General features: G+C 45.3%; 1 protein-coding gene across 1 annotated transcript in view; it reads left to right on the forward strand.

Annotated features, from left to right (window-relative positions):
• LOC147018600 (BAI1-associated protein 3-like) overlaps positions 1-23,625 on the forward strand; it is a 315,606-nt gene that overhangs the window by 52,417 nt on the left and 239,564 nt on the right. The window contains 2 exon segments of the mRNA XM_085898430.1: positions 7,762-7,845; positions 19,121-19,221. Coding sequence (XP_085754556.1) covers positions 7,762-7,845; positions 19,121-19,221 — 185 coding nt within the window.

A 23,625-nucleotide genomic window follows, 5' to 3' on the forward strand; every position in this document is an offset into this window, starting at 1 on the left:
GATTGTGCGGGGACTTCAAATCCACGGTTAACCCGGGGCTCAGCGTGGAGCAATATCCATTGCCATCAATCGATGAAATATATGCGCAATTGGCGGGGAGTCAATACTTCACGAAGCTAGACCTGCGTGATGCATATTTTCACCTGCCGATGGATCCCGGGAGTAGCGAGCTTTTGACAATCAACACGTGTCAAGGACTCTATCAATATACCCGACTCTGTTATGGGATTGCTTCGGCCCCAGCTTTGTGGCAGAAAGCCATGGATCAGGTTTGCATTGGCCTGCCCGCTCAGATCTACCTGCACGATGTGCTCATTGCGGGGAAAACGGCGGACGAGCATCTTGCGAACATTGCCCAAGTGTTGACAAAGCTAGAAGCGTGCGGCCTGCGCTTGAACAGGGACAAGTGCGCATTCTTCAAGCAGCGCTTGGAATACCTCGGGCACATCATCACGCCGGAGGGGCTGTTGAAAGGTCCTCGGAAGGTGGAAGCGATTCAGCACATGCCACCGCCTCGCGACAAGACGCAGCTGCGCTCGTTCATTGGTATGGCCCAGTATTACCAAAGGTTCGTGCGCGGGCTCAGCTCACAACTTGCGCCGTTAACACGGTTGGACGAGGAAGGACGAGCGCTGGGCTTGGGGGCCTGCACACCAGGCATCGTTCGACCGCGTCAAGCGGCGGCTCACAGAGGATACGGTCCTCGTGCACTACGAGCCTGCGCGTCCGCTCCTATTGGCATGCGACAGCTCTGCATATGGCATCGGGGCAGTGCTCTCCCACAGGATGGATGATGGTTCCGAGCGGCCTGTTTGTTTTGCATCCCGGACCCTGTCCACAGCAGAGCGCGGATATGCCCAGATTGAGCGTGAGGCTCTCAGCCTCGTCTGGGGTGTGCGGAGGTTTCATCAATACCTGCTGGGGCGGCATTTCACTTTGCAGACGGATCACAAACCACTTCAATTCATCCTGAGACCCGAGCGCGGGGTGCCGGTGGTAGCGGCCGCGCGAATACAGCGGTGGTGTCTGTTTCTGGGTGCTTACGATTATGATATTCAGTTCCGAAGCACTGAGAAGCATGCTAACTGCGACGGGCTCTCACGCTTGCCGTGTGCGGAGGGTCCAGCTGTGTCTGAGTTGGCCGACTGGGTCGATGTGTTCGCGCTGTGCCAGGTCCAAAGCAGGCCGGTCACGGCCAGGCAGGTCGCGGTGGAATCGGCTCGTGATCCGGTGCTTGCCCGTGTCGTCCAGGCGATTTCTACGGGGAATTGGAGCGATCTGCCTTCGACATCGGCATTTCAACCTTTCACGTCACACGCATCGGAGCTGTCATTGGTCCAACGGTGCGTAATGTGGGGAATGAGGACGGTGATTCCACCGAGGTTCAGGCAGCGGTTTTTGGAAGAACTGCATGTCAGTCACCTTGGCATCGTGAAGACCAAGAGTCTTGCTCGTAGCCTGTTGTGGTGGCCGGGGTTGGACAAAGACATTGAGCAGTTGGTTAAGCGTTGCGCCACGTGCCAGACAGATGCTGATAACCCGCGTCGAGCCTCGGGTCTATGGCCTGCGCCAGACCGAGCTTGGCAGAGGGTCGATGTAGATTTTGCGGGATCGGTTAATGGCAAAATGTTTTTGATTGTGATCGATGCATTCTCTAAATGGCCGGAGGTTGTCGTAATGCAGCATACATCAGCAAACATTACAGTAGAAAAACTGCGGACGATCTTTGCTAATAAAGGATTACCTGAGATTCTGGTCTCTGATAACGGTCCGCAGTTCATCGCAGGTGTATTTGATGAGTTTATGCTTCAAAATGGTATTCGACATCTAAGGTCCGCACTGTATCATCCTGAGACGAATGGCCAAGCTGAGTCGTTTGTCAAGATGTTGAAGCGGGCTTTGCGCAGGGGGGGTGTTGCACCTGTGCAGACGGTGGTCGATGTCTTTTTGCTCCATTACAGGGACGCAGTTCATCCTGTCACGGGTGATTCGCCTGCCATTCGTCTCTATGGATGGGCATTGCGGTCCAGACTGGATTTACTGTGGCCTGGAGGGTCGGGGAGTGGGGCGATGTTGCATCCGACGTGGCTGCGCGGCTTCGATGTGGGACAACGCGTAATGGTGCGCGATTATTTCCACGGTTCCAAATGGGTGCCGGCGGTGGTCTCTGTGGTGCTGGGGCCGGCGAATTGCATGGTGCGGACTGATGGTGGGGATGTGTGGAAGCGGCACGTGGACCAAATGCATGATCGCTGTTCAGCGTCACCCCCCCCCCCGCACCTCCCCGGGCCGAACGATGTGGGACCCCCACCGGTGATGTCGCCGGCACCTGACGTTGTATCGCCGGGGCTGGTTGGGCCGACGCCCAGGGGGTCTTCGCCTGATGCCGTCCTACCCGGGGACGTCGCGCAGGCTGGGCGGTCGGGGGTGGTTGGGGTTGCGGAAGGTGCGAGTCCGGCGAGGGTGTCACCTCGACCGAGCCGGGAGGCGTCTGAGCCTGGACTGTCTGGCGGCGCTGCCCGTCCGAGGCGGGTCAGGGTGCGGCCGCGGTACTTGGAGGATTATGAGTGTTGATGGGTTTCAGATGGTCATGTTGTGATTGTCCTTTCATCGTGTGACGGGTCATTTTTACGAGGGGAAGAGTGTGCTGTGTCACGTGGTTGGGTTTTCGTATATCATGCCTCGCCCGCTAGGGGTGGCAGGAGTGTACTTCTGGTCGCGCAATAAAGCGGAGTTGATACTGGCGCACGTGCTTCTTGCATCCCACTGCACCTTGTACACTCTAGTATCTTCTCAAGGCTGGTGGAAATGCTGTACTTATGTCATTGCATGCAGTTCTGTGCTCTGTCTGAAACACCGGCATCATCCCAACTGACTGGAAGAGGGGCCTTGTTGTCCCTCTCTGGAAAGGGAAGGGTGATCGCCAGGATTGCAACAGTTACCGAGGGGTGATGCTGCTCTCAGTGCTGGGCAAGGACTCAGATAATTCTTGAGAGGGTTGTCAACCATCTGCTTGAGCACCAGCACACAGAGCAGTCAGGCTTCACACCAAATAGGTCAATGATTGACCGTATCCTTGCTCTTCGGGTCCTCACCGAATGCAGACGAGAGTTTTGGCATGCAGCCAATGTTGATCTCTGCAAAGCCTTCGATGTAATGCATCAGGATGCCCTCTGGAGGATTCTTGGTCTTCATGGGGTGCCACTAAAACTTATCAATCTGATGTCTGAACTACACTCTGGTACTAAGAGTGCTGTAAGATGTGGTGGTACCATCTCCGACTTATTTCCAGTTGTTACTGGAGTTCGTCAGGGGTGTGTACTGGCCCCCATACTTTTTGGCGCTTGTATGGACTGGATTCTGGGGAGGATGTCAGAGAGATCAAGCTGCGGTTCATCGTTTGTGAATGTCAAGATCTCTCACCTTGATTTTGCAGATGATACAGTCATCTTTGCGGAGACTCTGGATATCCTTTTGGGGGCCCTCGAGGTGCTGAATGAGGAGTTGGAGCCGCTGGGATGATGGGTTTGCTGGGTCAAAACTAATATCGAGGCTTTCATTGATATCTTAGATGCTTCTATCTTGTCTGTACCTGTTTGTGGTGAGGATGTTGAGGTCACGGAGATATTCACTTACCTTGGCAGTGATATTCATGTCTCTGCTGGCTGTGAGCCAGAGGTCAATAGATGTCTGGGTCGGGCTTGGGGAGTAATGGATTCACTGGCTCATGGGGTGTCGTGCTGTGTCAGTACCTGTGCAGGAGAATGAAAGTCCAAGTCTTCAGGTCCTTGGTGCTTCCAGTCAAGCTCTATGGATATGTGACTTGGACTCTGATCAGGGATCTGAGGCGGAGACTTAATTCCTTTGGTACTTGGTCTCTTCGGAGAATTCCTGGCTATTGCGGTCAGATTTTGTGTCCAATAAGCGGTTGCTGAGAGAGACTCAAATGAGATTTGTTACCTGCATCGTCCGTGAGCATCAGCTCCAGCTGTATTCCTGATGCTGATCCTGCTCACCAGATTCTCTCAGCGAGGGAGCCTCATGAGTGGCGGAGACCAATGGGCCGACCACGTGCCTTGTGGTTGCAGCAGGTTGATCAGTATCTCAAGGAGATGGGGATGGTCCAGGCATCTGCCTTTGGGACGGCCAGACGGTGGCCCCTGGAGTACCGGCGGAAAGTGGACGCAGTGACGCGCTGCTCCGGTGCATGCTCCCATACCTGACCTGTCCTGAATAGAACATGTCCTTCAATCCTGGAAAATATCAGTCTCACCCTGTCACTCAGACAAGTGGGTTATTTTGATGATCCTTTCAATTGCCGTGGTCATCCACTGGAAGAGGTTCAGACTGTTGAACTTCTAAGCCTCACCATAAGCCATGACCTCTCCTGGGTCAAACGCATAGCAAGGCTGATCTCCAAATTAATCTGCAAATGGGGTCTCCTCCATCAATCCAAGTCTCTCCTTGAAAAATCACAACCACTCATAGTCTGCAAGGCCTTTGCCCAGAGTTCAGTGGAGTACTATTCTGCCCATGGGCTGATGTCCCAGCAATCACATCTGTTTTTCCTGGATTCTGTGGCATCTAAAGCTCTCAAAATTATTTGAATCTCCAGTAACAAGGATGAAGCATAGTAAGGTCTGTTGCTTTCACATCACAGGCAAGTTGGTGGTTTTTCGGGGGTTGTTTTTTACTGCCACTTCTCCAATATTTCTCCTTCTGCTCTCTGACCCCACCCAGCAACTCCTGGCTACACCCATTCTTCCAGCAACCCCCTTCTGGTGAAACTTTCATTATCTAGGCTGGCTGCACACCCCAAACTCCTTTGTTCCTTGCTTCTCCCGTCTACAGAACCATCTTCCATCACCATCTTCCAGATGCCATTCCACCACCTCGTGCCATTGTCCATCCTGACCCATGATCTTTGTTAGCCCCATTAACCCTTTCTAACCCAACCATCTTGCTAGTTTCAGTGTTTCCTCCCCTTCTCTTACTCTTCCTTTCCTGCCCATTCATTCCCTTACTGGTTGTGCCCAATTGTCGCTCCGTTACCCAACTGTCAATTTACTTGGCTTGTCCACAAGACTCGCTATCATAGAGGAATAAAACTGTAAAAAGATTGGATTGTAAGAGTGATTCATAAACTTTAATTGATGGAGTTATGTGCATTTTAAAATGCAGTTTTTCCCAAAGGCTTATGGGTAGTAAATGATGCAAAATAATTTATTGAAGTTCCAAAAGAGAGGTTTCAAGTGCACACAAAGTTCCAGATGAAGGTGGAAATCAATCTGCACAGCATATTTTTTTGAAAGAGTTGGTATCCACCACTATTGCAGTTATGTCACCAACCAATACCACCTTTCCATGCTATGACGGAAGACTGTGCGGCCCTGGCCCCATGAAGGCAAGATCACAACATTTTCGATGTGAGGGATCTTTGGGTTGCTTCCAGGAGCTTGATTGGCTATCTCCATGCTGCGGGCCAGTTTGAGCAAAACTGACTGGGGCTAATAAACAACAATAGCTCCAACAACATTTAAGTGCTTGTTTTGTCCCAACTTTTACCTTTATAACACTTATGTTTTCCTCTTCCTCAATATTCAGCCTCAACCTTTCATTGAAGTAAAATCATCATCCATGACCATGATCCCTTTCCAGAGCATTGGTGGTGCAAAACCAGTTTCCATGACTGAGAAACAACCTTTTAACCCCCCCCCCCTCACCACTCATCTCAGGACCACCACCTTCCAAATTTCCAGTTTTTCCTCCTTGAGAATTTGCTTCTGCATCCTTCTTGTCCAGTCAGTGCATCCTTCCTGACCCCACATTCTTCCCCATACCCATTATTTGTCCATCTCCCTTTATTTTGTCCTTCAACCCCGCTGTTGGTGTCCCTACCCTCCACATACCCTCTTTCTACTGTTCATTTTGTTCTGTTGCATGCTGATCTGTTCAGTATTCTAGCTCTTCCCTGAGCTTTGACTTTGTATACAAAAATAAATCCTTGGACATGTTGCCACTCCCTTGCATGGTGTTGTGTTTTAAGGAAAAAATTGGAATTTGACAACTGTCCTGGCACACATTGGCCTTTTTTTATTGAAAAGTACAGTGAAGTCTTCAATGTCCATCAGCAGATGCCAGCAGATGGGATGCCTGCCTGAATATGCCTTTGAAGGACAGCACTCTTACTGATGAAATGTCAAACCTGGAAAGTTTATATTTGGATTGGTAATCGTACCCAGAATAGACAATTTCATGGGAAACCACCACTTATTCCTGTTGATTTATTTTACAGTATTGGAGTGCTGTTGCGATTTAGGTCACAGTATTTGAGTGATGTTGGATGAAAAATTGACTTTTAAACCCCACATTAATGCAAATTGCATCAATGTGGGATTGTGGGGTTTAAAAGCTGTTATGAGGCAAAATTTGAGCCACCGACATCAGATATGATGTTCTATTAGGCCAAGGGTTGGAGGATAGTATCTGCAAAGTGCTGACAATGGCCAGTAGGTGGAAATGCATTCACGTTTTGGTTATTCACTCTTTCTGGCTTTGGCGTTGACATGGCACGGGGCTGGTAAGGCCCAATCATTGACGCTGCAGAGATCAGCCCATTGGTGGAGATAGTGCATGACATTCTCTTCTCTCATTGGGTGTAACATGCAAAAAGGTCTGAGTATTCAATTTACAAAATACTATCGCATCAGAGGGTTCTGTTAACACGGACCATCGATGCTGGGGGTATAGGATCCCCACAGGATTCCTAAACAGTGTTTATGGTTTACTTGTTACTGTATTCACTTAATACTGAGATTCCCGAAGGATCACCCAAATGAGGTCAGATTGAGCAGCGCAGCATGTGGGGGGTTAAAGGTGGGAAACCATCTCTTATAGTTCAAATGGGGTTTATTTAAAGAAATACAGGGATGAGGGAAGACAACATGCTGTGTGGGGGATTTGCAAACAAGCGAGAGCTTGAGCAAGGCACAAGCTGGTTTTGGGTCTGGTGTGCGGCACAGGGCTGATTATGAGATCAGCCCATTTGTCCAATTCAGACATTGTTTGGCCATTTCTGGGTGCACAGGTTTATATGACCAACGGCAAGCGTGATCGCTTGCCAAGCCAGGCGTTCCATTGGAATGCTTGCTTGAATGCGCCCTCGCGCTGCCTTCTTCCCATTCCCTCATGCTGCCTTCTTCCCCTCCTCTCGTTGTCCTTCTTCCCCTCCCCTCAAGTCAAGGAGAGGAAGGGGTGTCAAAGAATGTGTGAATTGGACAAATGAAAGCTTTTTTTTTTTTAATTTTCACCAGTTTTCTAAACCCCCCCCCCCCACTATCCATCAAGTCCCCCTATCAAACCCATGTCCAGAACACCCCCTTCCCCTCCCCACTACTCCTCCCTCCCCATATCCTCCTCTCTTCCTCCTCTATCCCTCCTCTCCCTTCTCTCTTTCTCTCCCCCTTCCCCCCACTTTAATATTCTCATCAGTGAAGCGTCGGGTTGTATTTACTCGTATAATAATGATGTAATTTTAGTTAAATTAATGAAATCAGTGAAGCTTTGATAAAAGGCATGAATTTTAATTTCATATCTCTCAGGTTATTTAGAGTTAATCTTTTCTATTTTTACTAATCGAAATTAGAAGGAATATAATCTAATTTTAGAACTGATCAAAGTTGAACTAAATCACATAACAGCCTTTGTATTACAAGTGACTTTGAAGGGTGATATTCATATTCAGTGTCACTGTTTCCCCAGAGGTTCGGTACCTGTTATGGAGATCCTGCAATTTCCCACAGAAACTTGTTATCCACCTTTGTGAAACACGAGCATGAAAACCAGGTACCATGTGCACTGCTCATAGCCTTTCTTAGTCAATTTAATTTTGTAATACTTTTCACTTTGTTAAAAAAAAAATATTTGTGGCGTGCAGGATTGAATCCATGCCTTGCTTGGCAAAGCGAAATGAATTACTCGATCCCTTTTTTTTTTCTTCATTTTATAAGAATGTGAGGTTAATCTTCCCAAGGAGTTTAACTAATTGAGCAGGCATTGAAAGTTTTTGAAAAGGCGATTTAAAGAATAAGATAATTTGTAAATATAGACAACAACAAGTTTGGTTTTTTGCCAGCAAGATCAACAATGGAAGCAATTTTTATTTTAAGGCAATGCCAAGAGAAGTATTTCATAAAGAAAAGGAAACTACTGTATCATGACTAGTCCTGTCAATCTATGCCAATTAGAGGGCCAACCTCAAACAAATTTCAATGTAAAGAAGAAAAAGAGCATTCAGCGATTGCAGACCCTCGCCAGGACTGCTTTTGCATGGTGGATTTTGTGTGGCGTTTGTGCACTGGTGTGTTCCATAATTAATAAGACACATAATTAGAACTGCCACTTTATAACTGCTGGCAGTAATGACTGGGTACCAAGATGTCCCGCTTTGATGCAATTCTGCTTTGATTGGACACCTGACACTGACCCTATGACATTATTTTATTGTTATTCATTCTTCAATTGAATTTAGAATTGGATTAAAATAAATTCAATTCGAATCAAATGGAGGACCAAATAGGTACTGTCCTGTGTTGGAGTCATCAGAAGGAACCCAAACAAGCAAAGAGCAAAGATGAAGTCATCAGGAGGAACCTGGATAGGATTTGCATTTCAGCTGCTACTCCTCCACCCACAAACCCATTCCGGCACAGCTCAGTGAGCCTTATTCAAAAATAAATAAATAAAAAACTCAAAAAGAACCCACATCAATAAATTAAATACTTTTGACTGCCAGACCAAGCATCCGATCAAGTTTAGATTTAAAACATGTCTTCCCCATCACTACGAGATCATAAATATGAAGTTTCACGTCAATTGATTGAGCAGTTCCAAAGAAAACATGATTTAATATATTTCTCCAATCCAACATGGCTGCCAAACCATGTGACCTATCAATTATTCCTTCACAAATTTGTACACCCACGGCTTGGGGAACATTTGTGTGAAGTTTCCCCTCGATTTGTCCATCCGTTCTGGAGAATAAGTTTTTTAAAATAGATTTTAGGGTAAATCCAATACGGCTGCCAAACCATGTGACCTATGATGTTATGTGTGTGAACTTTTGTTCCTCATGGATAGGTGGTCATATGTGTAAAGTTTCGCCTCAATATGTTCAGCCACTTCAGAGAAGATTTTAAAGGTTAATATATTGTTGCAGATTCGCGCCCGCCGGCGTGCTGGCGGCCACGTAACTCGAATCGCGGCACGTCGCCCACCGGACGGACAATCCCGTCGTGACCCTCTCGGACTAACGCCGGGAACTAGTCACGGGTGGGCCTTTCGGCCTCACCACGATCGTGCCAATCGGCCCCTCACGTGGGATAGGGTTGTTCGCCAAATTCGACCTACCTAAGTACCCACACGGAGGGTAGACCGGGCGATCGCACCTCGCCGCAGGTCGACTTCGGACACGGGCCACTTTAAGCGACCCGTTTCGTACTATCGGGATAACCGAGCGGTGTTATCGTCAACCTCGACGGTTCGGATTAATTATCGGGCGTATTTAGCCCACGACCAACCCTTTACGTGAAGTAAGATGGAGATTCAATTAGAGAAAAGACGAAGCGAAACGGGAGAAACAGTTCAACATAAAGCACATTTATTCCGCGGTAAACGGAAAGCACACATATACAATTACCACAATTATGCACCAAAAGCAAATGTAACAAAAGAAGAAACAACAATTACGCACCAAAAGCAATTGCAACAAAAGAAACACAATGCAGATCTACTACCGACTACGCGAGCACACGGCAACACTTACACAGTTTTACTTCACAGACGGCGCCGACAACACATATACTCCAAAGCAAAAGAAAAAGGGGCCACCCTCAACGATAAGGGGGCAGACGGGCCTGGGGCCGAGACCGCGTCGAGCCTACCCGTCTGGTGATGAGCCGCAAAATGGCGGCGGCGCCCCGACTCCGCGGGCCTCGCTGGCACTGCCTGGAATGGGATGGGAACGGGGCCCCCTTCTCACACTATCTCAGCGAGGGGGGAAACAGGGGGGGGGGTTGTTGATGCTCGGGGGAAAGAGGATATCTGGCTGGCTTGGGTCCCGCGACGAGCGACGCCACTGCGACCTCGACCGCTTTCCCGGCCTCCCCTCTCCGCAGCTCCCCGACTCTGACACGAGCGCAGACCTCCACAAAGCTCCTTGGCTTCTCCAGACTCTCCGGACCCCGACAGACACTCTCTCGACTGATTTCGCCGCCGCCACAACTCTCCAACTCTTTTTCTCGATTCGCTCCGCGCTCGGCGCTTTATAGTGCGACAGGAGAAACCATATGCAGATTTTTGGATCAGGATCGGCTCGGGGGCGGAGCCACGCTCGCCCATTGGACAGAGGAAAAGTGGGCGTGAATTATTCCTGATCCTCGAATCTGCATATATCGATTATACTCCGACGCGCCTGGAGGCGGGGCCAAATCGCCCCACGCTCGCTGATAGGACGGAACAGAAGTGGGCGTGAATCATTCTTGATCCGATTTCTCGGAAAGGCCGCTTTTTGCACCCGCTGCTCGGTGCGCGCCCTGTACGAGTCCAGGATCGGTGCCCACAAGTGGCGCGGGAATGGCGGTGATGCGATGGTTGCGAGAGCGAGATGTGACGGTAAAGGTCGTGGCTGTTGGCGTTGTTGTTGTTGTTGTTGTTGTTGTTGTGAAGCGGCGTTGCGGTTGGTGGTTGTTGTGTGATGGCTGTTGAGACATGGTTGGCTCAAAATAAAGATAGAACAGAAAAACGGCTATCTTGAAGGGTCGCAGCCCGAATGAATGACATTTATCCCCTCTAAACAACGGGTTTGGGCTAACTACACATATACTTACAGAGATATCTCTCCTATGGGACCTGAATGGTGGTTTGCGAATTTCCTCAACCACAACAATATATATATATATATATATATATATATATATATATATATATATATATATATATATATATATATATATATATATATATATTTGCCAAATCACGTGACCGATGACATCAAATTTTTTTTCTGTGGACCATTTTATCCCTAGATGACCCTCAAAAATTTTCATACTGATCAGATGTAACGTTCTACATATGCAGTTATGATGTCATAACAAAGGCACCTATGACATCATTAAAAAAAATCACACTTATTCCCCATGAGGAGTATTTGCTATGTGTCAAGTTTCAATTTGTTCCTTGGTGCAGTTTCAGAGATACATATCTCCAATTTTTTTTCCATTTTTCCAACATTGCTGCCACGCCATGTGACCTATGATGTCATAATAACATTAGTAGTTGCACCAATGGTGAAAATTTCGTCTCAATCCAACAAGCAGTTGCGGAGAAAAACACGAAAGTTCTATGCGGACAAACAAACACAGACAAACAAACAAACAAATGAAAAATCGTGCTTAGCACGACACTTGGCGAATTAGTTGACCTTTCCGTGTGGTGGTCCAAGCTGTTATGTCATGGAATGTGTGGTGTTAATTTGTTCGTACATGAATAAAATGATGCGATGTCACAAATAACAATTATCAGGTGCGCGTTGTCATGGTAACGGCAGCAGATTGAAAATTTTCACAACTCATTTAAAGCCACAATGTGACATTCAACAACTTATCATCGGTGCTTGTTGCCTTGATTCTGATCGTAGAAAATATTTGAAAATACATAGGAACATTGCTTTTCAACAAGCTTTACGATCCAGTTGTCAGGTTTGAAATATCTTGTAAAACAAAAATGTATATTTTACATGTGCTTTTCATGTTTTGGGTGACCCTGACCTTGACCTTGGGTCAATTTCGATCAAACTTTGTACACATGTTAATATTACACGCATAAATAGACAGTATAAGTTTCAATATAATAAGTGCAAAACTGTTTGAGAAATAGTCATGTGTAATTCACAAAATTCCCCATTGGTTTGTAATGGGCGATAATATAAAGTGATGCAGAATCCAGATCCTGATGTTGAACATCACCAAAAGTCACATATCGTTTTGCACTGTGGATTTCTATCAGCTATTAAAATTTCATCCCAATCGGTTAAGAATTGTGACCTGTAGAACGAATAGAATTTTTTTAAAATCACGCCAATAGCTAAAAACATTGACGTCATACGCTTGCGAAAACTGTGCATAATTTGAACTAACATGCATTTTAAAACATTTAGATGTTCTATTGAAGTTTGTTTTGGCGTCAGCAGGAAGTCGCTACGACTTCCGGTTACTGAGTTAAGTCCAAAAATGTGTTTTCACGTTGTGTGACGTCACGTCGTGACGTTTAGTCCGATTAAGACGGGGTTTGGATGCGGAAAGTCTCAGGTGGATTGCCTATCAGGTGTAAAAATTTAAGAATGACTGGTCCCGCCGTTTGGGCTGAAGACGACCGGACGAACAAACAAACCAACAAACGGAACAGACCAACATATACTGAACAAAAATATAAACGCACCAACCTAAATATCTAAGTCAAGATTTCCATTATGGGAAAATGGTCAAACCGATGATATGTTTGAGCAATGGTTCCTTTGTTTTGCTCAAGACAGATGTTCCCATTGAAATTGACCACTCTGAGTGTGTGGACTCACACGTTGAGTAATCCTTCCCATGAGCACCATGGGGCTTGACAGAGTGATGGTCAGTGAGCGTGACCAGGACACAAACACTCCCTATAGCTTGCCCTATAAAAGGCCTCCCCAAAATGTGGACTGGTGCCAAATGTCAACATGCCACAGATGTCACAAATCTTGAGGGAGCACGCCATTGGCATGCTGAATGCTGGGACGTCAGTACGGGCCGTTGCAGCACACTTCAATGTCCACCACTCCACCATTAGCCGCCTGAGAACGCGCCTCAGAGAGACTGGAAGCACCGTGAACCGCCCACATGCCCAGCGACCACGTGCGACCACCGCCGGTCAGGATCGTCACATGAGGCTGCAACATCTCCGGGATCGACTCCGACCGGCCACGAGGACTGCCGATGAGACTGTCGGGCTGCATAACAGGCGCATTTCAGCCCAGACGGTGCGTAACTGCTTGAGGGAGGCCAACCTCCGAGCCCGCCGACCACACCGGGGACTCGACCTCACTGCAGTCCGGCGTCAGACCCGACTGAACTGGGCCAATGTTCACTTGCGCTGGACCCTCGCACGATGGAGGAGAGTGCTGTTCACCGATGAGTCGCGGTTCCAGCTGTATCGGGCTGATGGCAGACTCCGCGTCTGGCGTCGGGCTGGGGAGCGCTACACTGACGCCAATGTCCTTCGTCGGGTGTCACACGGTGGTGCCAGTGTTATGGTGTGGACAGGCATATGACATGGAGAGCGCACTCGGCTTCATTTCATTGAAGGCAACTTGAACGGGCAGCCGTACAGGGACGAGATACTCAGACCCATCATCGTGCCGTTTGTGCGCCTTCACCATGTGACGTTTCAGCACGACAATGCTCGCCCCCATGTTGCCAGGATCTGCATGGACTTCCTCGGTGAGGAGGACATTGATGTCCTCGACTGGCCTCCATATTCTCCCGACATGTCGCCCATCGAGCACCTTTGGGACGTTCTTGATCGACGCGTACGACAACGTTACGCAGTCCCAGAGAACGTCCGCCAGCGCCGTGTGGCTCTCCAGGAGGAATGGGAAAACATCCCTCAGGCCACCATCGATAATCTGGTGATTCCATGCGCCGGAGATGCACCGCTCTGCGCGACGCCAACGGTGGACACACCCGCTACTGACTGTGTGAACTCTGACAGTGACACCTCGGTTGTGTCGGCCGTTGTAGCGCAAAGACTGTCGCCAGAATTCTCAAGGAACTCTTTGAAATTTAATGCTCAATTGTCATGGATTCTATAACCAAATTGTTGTGAAGATTTAGTATTAATGAGTTCGAGGTAAAATAGTAACAATCGCTTGGTGCGTTTATATTTTTGCGCTTGGTGCGTTTATACTTTTGTTCAGTGTACTTGACAAAATCGAAGATTTTGCCAAGTAACAAGCAGTCATAGACTGGTACTTACGAAATCGTCAACTTGACCTCTGACCTTGTCTAATAAAAGCTGTCTCGAGAGAAGGTAGCGACGCAAACCAGAAGTTTCTACGATGATTCTGTATCAAACCATCAAAAATCGTAACGTCGATCGAAGCAAAAATCTCCATTTCTCCATGCAATTATACGTTAATGTAACTCAACGACGCGTCTGCTCGAGCGCACTGCATCATGGGACGACCCGTGACGCGTCGAGTGAAATATTTTTTATACAATCTTAAAACGTCTCCAAAACATCCGATTTTTACCAGAATTTCGACAACCGAGTTTTAAGCGTCCTAAGCGATCGCAAAAACTGAAGACGAAATTAAAATCGAAGTTAAAACGAACTCGTAACGTCGAGCGAAGCAAAAATACTCCATTTCTCCACGTGAATTTACGGAATTATGTTTGACCTCACTGTGACCTTGACCTTTGACCGATTTTGACCAAAATCTAATCAGCACTAGCGATCACCCTCCTGAATTACGTGGTGTAATTTGACATTGGTAGCTTCTTCCGTTCTCGAGTTATCGTGCCTACAAACAAACAAACAAACAAACAAGCAGTCATAGCCTGGTACTTACGAAATTGTCAACTTGACCTCTGACCTTGTCTAATAAAAGCTGTCTCTTGAGAAGGTAGCGACACAAACCAGAAGTTTCTACGATGATTCTGTACCAAACCATCAAAAATCGAATGTTTTGGATGTTTGACCTCACTATGACCTTGACCTTCGACCGATTTTGACCAAAATCTAATCAGCGCGAGCCACCACCCTCCTGAATCACGTGGTGAAATTTGACATTGGTAGCTTCTTCCGTTCTCGAGTTATCATTTTTTGGATGTTTGACCTCACTGTGACCTTGACCTTTGACCGATTTTGACCAAAATCTAAACAGCGCTATCCATCACCCTCATGAATCAGGTGATGTAATTTGACATTGGTAGCTTCTTCCTTTCTCGAGTTATCTGTACCAAACCATCAAAAATCGAATATTTGACCTTACCGTGACCTTGACCTTTGACCGATTTTGACCAAAATCTAATCAGCACTAGCCATCACCCTCCTGAATCACGTGGTGCAATTTGACATTGGAAGCTTTTTCCGTTCTCGAGTTATCGTGCCTACAAACAAACAAACAAACAAACAAGCAGTCATAGACTGGTACTTACGAAATCGTCAACTTGACCTCTGACCTTGTCAAATAAAAGCTGTCTCGAGAGAAGGTAGAGAAGCAAACCAGAAGTTTCTTCGATGATTCTGTACCAAACCATCAAAAATTGAATGTTTTGGATGTTTGACCTCACTGTGACCTTGACCTTTGACTGATTTTGACCAAAATCTAATCAGCACTAGCCACCACCCTCCTGAATCACGTGGTGTACTTTGAAATTGGTAGCTTCTTCCGTTCTCGAGTTATCTATACCAAACCATCAAAAATCGAATATTTGACCTCACCGTGACCTTGACCTTTGACCGATTTCGACCAAAATCTAATCAGCACTAGCCATCACCGTCCTGAATCACGTGGTGTAATTTGACATTGGTAGCTTCTTCCGTTCTCGAGTTATCGTGCCTACAAACAAACAAACAAACAAACAGAAACGGAAGTGATCAATATACTTACGAAATCTTTAGATTTAGCAAGCAACAAACAGAAACGGAAGGCATCAATATACTTACGAAATCTTTAGATTTAGCAAGCAACAAACAGAAACGGAAGGCATCAATATACTTACGAAATCTTTAGATTTCGGAAGTAACAAACAAACAAGCAGTCATAGACGGTACTTACGAAATCGTCAACTTAACCACTGACATTGTCTAATAAAAGCTGTCTCGAGAGAACGTAGCGACGCAAACCAGAAGTTTCTCAGATGATTCTGCACCAAACCATCAAAAATCGAATGTTTTGGATGTTTGACCTCACTGTGACCTTGACCTTTGACCGATTTTGACCAAAATCTAATCAGCACTAGCCATCACCCTCCTGAATCACGTGGTGTAATTTGATATTGGTAGCTTCTTCCGTTCTCCAGTTATCGTGCCTACAAACAAACAAACAAACAAACAAGCAGTCATAGACTGGTACTTACGAAATCGTCAACTTGACCTCTGACCTTGTCTAATAAAAGCTGTCTCGAGAGAAGGTAGCGACGCAAACCGGAAGTTTCTCCAATGATTCTGTACCAAACCATCAAAAATCGAATGTTTTGGATTTTGACCTCACTGTGACCTTGACCTTTGACCGATTTTGACCAAAATCTAATCAGCGCTAGCCACCATCCTCCTGAATCACGTGGTGTAATTTGACATTGGAAGCTTCTTCCGTTCTCGAGTTATCATTTTTTGGATGTTTGACCTCACTGTGACCTTGACCTTTGACCGATTTTGACCAAAATCTAATCAGCATTAGCCATCAGCCTCCTGAATCACGTGGTGTAATTTGACATTGGTAGCTTCTTCCGTTCTCGAGTTATCGTGCCTACAAACAAACAAACAAACAAACAAACAAGCAGTCATAGACTGGTACTTCCGAAATCGTCAACTTGACCTCTGACCTTGTCTAATAAAAGCTGTCTCTGGAGAAGGTCGCGACGCAAACCAGAAGTTTCTGCGATGATTCTGTACCAAACCATCTAAAAATCGAATGTTTGACCTCACTGTGACCTTGACCGTTGACCGATTTTGACCAAAATCTAATCAGCACTAGCCATCACCTCCTGAATCACGGGGTGTAATTTGACATTGGTAGATTCTTCCATTCTCGAGTTATCATTTTTTGGATGTTTGACCTCACTGTGACCTTGATCTTTGACCGATTTTGACCAAAATCTAATCAGCACTAGCCATCACCTCCTGAATCACGTGGTGTAATTTGACATTGGTAGCTTCTTCCGTTCTCGAGTTATCGTGCCTACAAACAAACAAACAAACAAACAAACAAACAGAAACGGAAGTCATCAATATACTTATGAAATCGAAAGATTTCGTAAGTAACAAACACACAAACAGAGGACGGAAGTCATCAATATACTTTTGAAATCTAAAGATTTCATTCGTAAAAAAACGGACTCAAACGCAATACCCTCTCCTTTGGCGAGGGTAACTCAAATGGAACTCGGTAAAGCGTATACTTCCACCAGGCTGAACAGGTTAAGTTTTTTTTTTATCCCACTGATGGGCCGGATCTGGATTCAGACCTGAACTGAAATCGAATTGGCTTGTTCTCATCACCTTCCAAACTCATCCAAGTTTTGTCATAACTCGTCCAACGTTTTGAAATATCATGCTGTACTGTAAATCATGTTTGGTCCTATCTCTCAATTATGAAAGAATAACTGTGTAAATTAAAATTTTTAATTTTATCTGGATCCAGATTTTCACCAAAATCAAATCGATTCGTCCTTGTCAGACACCCAACCTGTCCACCAAGTTTTGTCCGAATCTGTGCATAACGTTTTGAGATATTCTGCTCACAGATAGATAGACAGACAGGGAGGAAAACAACCTCTGTCCACTTTCAGTGACAGAGGTAATAATTTGTGTTTTTTTTATTTTTATCTTCAACACAACATCAGCACAGGAAATCCAGTAGGTGGAATATGTATTTTCAGCAAGGGAGAATAAAGTGCGCATGTTGAGCCATCATTGCTTACATGTTAATCTGATTGTTCACATGTGATCAATAATATAATGCGAAGTGCAGTGTCTGTCTGTGTGTGTGTTTGTGTGTTCGTATGTTTTGCTGTCTCTCGTTTCCGGCGGCTGCCTCCTGTCCTGCATTTGAAGAGCTCTGCACACGAGCAAAGCTCAACATTGAACCAGAAGAAGAACATGATACCAAACGATATACATTTCAAACGTATAAATATAACAATACCAAGACAGACAGATTCTTCTTAGATTTTATTGCAACTAGGAATAAGGGGTGTAAGAAGGTGAACAAAGGTTAACAGGTTAGGCGAGAGAGATCAGAGTTGGCCCATAGCTCGCCCAATCCTACCTGATGCACTGAACAGTGCAAAGCTGACAACCCACACTGAAACATGCACTTGGGTCTGGAGGGTGTTCCATGTTGTACCATCCCAGAGGCAGCCCATCCCTGGGATAACTGGCATTTAGTGTACTGTTCACCACCTCAGGTCCAAACATCCATAGCTTAGTCTCTGTGGGGCTAATGCTTTTTTTAGCTGGCACGACCATGCAGTTGTTGTTCTCTCTTTGCTTGCCCTATTGTCCCCTACTGTACTCTTTGAGTTAGCTCCCCTGCTACTGCTATGGTCTTTCAGCTGAGTCATGCTCGGACTGACTGTACATGAATATATATATATATATATATATATATATATATATATATATATATATATATATATTATCTCTCTCTCCCTCTCTCCCTTTCTCGCGTGCTCTCTCTGTCTCGCTCTCTCTCTCTCTCTCTCTCTCTCTCTCTCTCTCTCTCTTGCTCTCTCTCTCTCTCTCTCTCTCTCTCTCTCTCTCTCTCTCGCTCTCTCTCTCTCTCTCTCTCTCTCTCTCTCTCTCTCTTGTTCTCTCTCTCTACTGCTGTAATCACCGACCTGGGCTCTTTAATTTGGTGCTTTTCTCAAATTGACCAGCATCCTTGGTGCACTGGCTCTCTCCCAAGTCTCTTTTCAGTTGTGCTCATGGATTGAGGCTCCACACAGCCCTTCATGGACTTGGCAGTTCTTGTTCCTTGGCTCGTCTCTTGTTCAATCTTCCTGTCTTGCCAGCTCATTTCTGCAGAGCCATACTCTGCCCGATGCACTTTTATATGTGTGTTGATTTTCACCTTTGTCATTTCACTCTCTCGCCACCAAGCGGTGCTTTCTCCTCTGGCCTTGCTCAGTATTAAGCAATGCTTGGTAACTTATCATGATCGTGAAAGTCGTGTATTTGCTGCAGGAAAATCACCAAAGATTTCAGTCTTGCAATTGAAAACTTTGAAAATGTGCAATTATTTTGATAAGAACTTTAAAATGCTCACTCAACACAACTACCATGCATCTTTTCATACCTTCATAAGGAATCAACTGAGTGGGATGGCCTTCTTCCTGCAGCTGCCCATCTTATCCTTCGTCAACATGCCTGTCAAAACGGTTTGACATCTTCGCAGCAATCCATGATGTAAGGTTCCTTGTGCAAGGTCGACTCGTTTTTGTTCTCTCACAGTACTTGTGTCCTTACATAAAATATTGTACTACTCAGAGCAAAATAAGATTCTGGTTCAAGTTATTACTCTGGTTCACAAGATAATGTCTGAATTTCTCTTAAAATTTTATTTGCTCTTCAGAACATAATAATTAAAGTAAAATATGGGCTCCATAGATAAACAGATCATTATTATACCTTTTCACGAAAGGTTCTCAACTTTTCCTCATTAACATGCCAGTCAATGTTTGACAACACAGTTCTAAAATGCCATACATTTTGTTTTCCAAAGGGAAAGCTCTTTTTTTGTCTGATAATTTTTTACTTGGGAGGACTTCATATCTACCAGCAGAGTACCTGCGCTACGGGCGATCTTGTTCTGAGCATGCAACACGTACTCTTCTGACACGAACCTCTATTTGGGCAGTGTGTAGGCAACTAACAGCTCTGTACATGGTAGGCAAAAAAAAGAACCCCAGGTTACTTGCATGAAGCAAAAACATACCAACTGCTTATAACTCAAAACCCCTCAATGCACTGGAAAACGTGGGGACAGGAATACTGTACTGTAAAAATTATGGAGACTTGTAATACCCTCTGCCACCTCGAGGCGGCGCTACACGATACACATTTACATGGAGAATTTGCATTCCCCCCAATGGCAAAGATTAAAAAAACAAACCCCCCTATACATTAAATGGAGTCAGACTGATCCTATGTATCAAGTCTGGATGTAATCGGCCCAGAACTGGAGGAGGAGTAGCGCTTCCCTTTGCTACCACCCCCCTCCTTCCACCCCACTCATCCCTAGTGTTGTCCCAACCCTCCCCAGAACCCCGGTATGGCGAGCAGGTATCGTTATTGCCTCCGCCACTGAAGGTGAAGGAGGTTATGTTTTCACCCCTTTCTGTCTGTTTGTTTGTGTGAAGGATACCTCAAAAAGTTTTTGAAGTATTCAGATGAAACTTGGTGGACATGTTGGATGTGTGACAAGGAAGAATTGGTTCAACTTTGGTAAAGATCCGAATCCGATAATTTTTTAAGTGATTCTTCATCATTGAGAGATATGGCTAAACTAATATATAACATAGTATCTCAAAAAGTTTTGGATGGATTTGGATGAAACTTGGTGGACAGGTTGGGTGTGTGATCACAGATCTGGATCCAGATCTGGATAAGAGAACTGTTTAATCTCAAAAGTGATTCTTCACCATTGAGTGATTGGGCCAAAAACGATATCGTCCTGTATAGCATGATATTTCAAAAATGTATTGGGTCCGATATGTTCTCATGGGTCAGGCATTATGTGGCATTGGTATGCGCTCTACCGAGTGCCCTTCTCGTTCAAAAATGTGTTGGGCTCGATATGTTCTCATGGATCAGGCATTGCTTGGCAGAGTTATGCGCTCTACCGAGTGCCCTGCAAGTAATTTTTTATGTTTTACCGATACAGAGCTGTCAGATGCCTATACACCCCCAAAATAAAGGTATGCTTCAGAAGAATGTGTTGCATGCTTGGAATATGATCACCCACAGAGCGGGGTACTCTACAAGTATAATGAATACATAAGAGGTATAAATGTAAACTATGATTACACAAAAATTAATTGTTATAAAAACCAAAATATTAAGATTAACATGAACAAAAAAGACATATATATATATATATATATATATATATATATATATATATATATATATATATATATATATATATATATATATATATATATATATATATATATATATATCGTATATATACTTATTAGATCCTCGAGGAGGATCTCTAAGTCTTACTCACGTTGTTGTTCTTCATCTTTTTCTTGTGGACTTTATTGTTTCACAGCCTACAGTTTTCATCGAAACTTCCTGAAACTTGGCATATACGAGGTGTGTTCAAAAAGTATCCAACCTTAATTTTTCGTGTGTAAACAAATGAAGCTAGGGAGTCGTGGTTTGGTGCACGTATGTAGGCGATCCTAATCCGTATGCGTGAATATTTTCCCGCCTGCAGAAGCTGTCACTCGCCGACAGACCGCCGATGAGTGAGGAAGTGTAAGTGAGCGCCGTCGGATTTTCATTTTTGACAAAATGGCGGAGAAACTTGAAGAAAGCTACTGCATCAAATTTTGTGTAAAGCTTGCCGATTCCCAAGTGGAAACGATCTGCAAGATTCAACAGGCCAGATAAAAGAGTGGTACAACCAACCGCCTCAAAGATGGTCGCACATCAGTGGAAAGTGAAACACGTTCTGGTAGGCCCTCAACATCCCGAAATGATATCGTCATTGACCAAGTGAGGACCCTGCTGATGCAGGATCGTCGAATCACGATCAGAGAACTTGCAGACGAGGTGGGCGTCAGCATTGGATCCGTTCATTCCATTGTGACTGAGGATTTTGGCTTAAGGAGAATCTCAGCGAAGTTCGTGCCAAAGCTGCTAACGATCGAGCAGAAACAACTCCATTTGGAGATCGCACAGGACATGCTGGAGACTGTGAACAGCGATCCCAACTTCTTCAACACAGTGATCACTGGCGATGAGATCACAGTGATCCGTCTTTTTGTCAAAAACGGAAATCCGACGGCGCTCACTTACACTTCCTCACTCATCGGCGGCCTGTCTGCGACTGACAGCTTCTGCAGGCGGGAAAATATTCACGCATACGGATTAGGATCGCCTCCATATGTGCACCAAAGCACGCCTCCCTCGCTTCATTTGTTTACGCACTAAAAATTAAGGTTGGTTACTTTTTGAACACACCTCGTATATGTAAAAATACCCTGCGCAGACAGTAACCATCTCCGATTTTGAAAATTCCTCCTAGAAAAAAAGTTATGACATCAAAATATCTCTGCTAATGAAAATCGCCTAAAAAGTTATCTCCGAAACTGGGCAAGCTTTTTGAATTATGTTTGCGGGAATCGAACAGGGCATTAGCAGAGATGAATTACCGCACATATGATACATCACTATGATGTCATATCAATTTTTATGACGTCATTCCTATTTTTTGACATTTTTTGTTTCACAACCCAGAGTTTTCATCGGATCTTCGTGAAACTTGCCATGTATATGCAGAAAGCCCACGCGCAGGCAGTAACCATCTCCGATTTTGGAAATTCTTCCTCGAAAAAAAGTTGACGTCATAATATCGCCGCTAATAGCAATCGCCTATACCATTATCTCCAAAACTCGGCAAGCTGTTTGAATTTTGTTTGCGGGAATCAAGCCGGGCAATAGCACAGATAATTTATCGCCAACCTGATAAATCACAATGATGTCATGTTCGTTTTTATGACGTCATCATTATGAGGACGAGGATCTTAGCTCATTTGAGCTTGTTTTCTTAAGGCCACGGGTACCGAGTGTATTCTGAAGAGGTTAATCCTCATTTCCCCTCGGAAGAAATGGACCTGGGGCCACCGCTCCCACTTAACTTCGTGGTGCAGTGGGTTGCTTAACAACCACAAACGCTAATCAGTTAACCACGAGTTCTAGTGGCCACCACTTAATTTGCCGTTTAACTCGAAGTCACGTGGCCTCCTGACCGGGGAACGCACCCTCGGCGATGCACCAATCTTATCTTGATTAGATTATTTAGTAATACGGCCGAACGTTTTCTGCTGGTGCACGCCGACTCTGACATGTTAATTCGTTTGGGAATTATAATCTCCCAGTCTATCCAGGTTCAGACAATGCTGGATCAATGGAAGGAAATGACAATCACGGACAAGTTGAAATGTCAATAAGGAATTGTTATTAAGAAAAATATATAAACTGAAGGACTTTTTATTGCTTTGTTGATTAAATGGATGAATTCTAATCAATCAAATGTTCAATCAACAAAATAATATCAACCAAATAAAGAATTCAATAAGAATTCATAGAAAAATGGACAAAGAGCAGATGCTTATCACTATGTTTTACTTCATAATTAAACACGAGACACGGGTACCCATTAGATCATTCAGAGGGAAAGAGAAATCCAGTCTCGGCTTACCAAGGAAGAAGTCGTTGTGCGTCGATTAAAATAACCCAAAATGTGTGAGTGTGCCTTGGTCAACCTCTCCAAATGAGCTCTCCACAGCTTGGCTCGTTTCCGCTACCAGTGCCCTGCCTCGCCGTGCACTCACCCACAAACAGGCTCAAACACCAATCGATGTCACGTCATCACCCTCAGGAACCAGGTATGCCAAGAACCAGGTACGCCTAGAGCCAGGTATGCCAAGAACCAGGTACACCAAGAACCAGGTATGCCAACAGCCAGGTACGCCAATAACTAGGTATGCCAAGAGCCAGGCACGCCAAGATCCAGGTACCGAGCTGAACCAGCAGGAACAGTCCAACTGTCACCAATGCCATTGCTGCTGTCCCCAA

This window comes from Eptatretus burgeri, chromosome 10 (assembly GCF_056783735.1).
Source record: "Eptatretus burgeri isolate ZD-2024b chromosome 10, Ebu_testis_v1, whole genome shotgun sequence".
Taxonomy (NCBI): domain Eukaryota; kingdom Metazoa; phylum Chordata; class Myxini; order Myxiniformes; family Myxinidae; genus Eptatretus; species Eptatretus burgeri.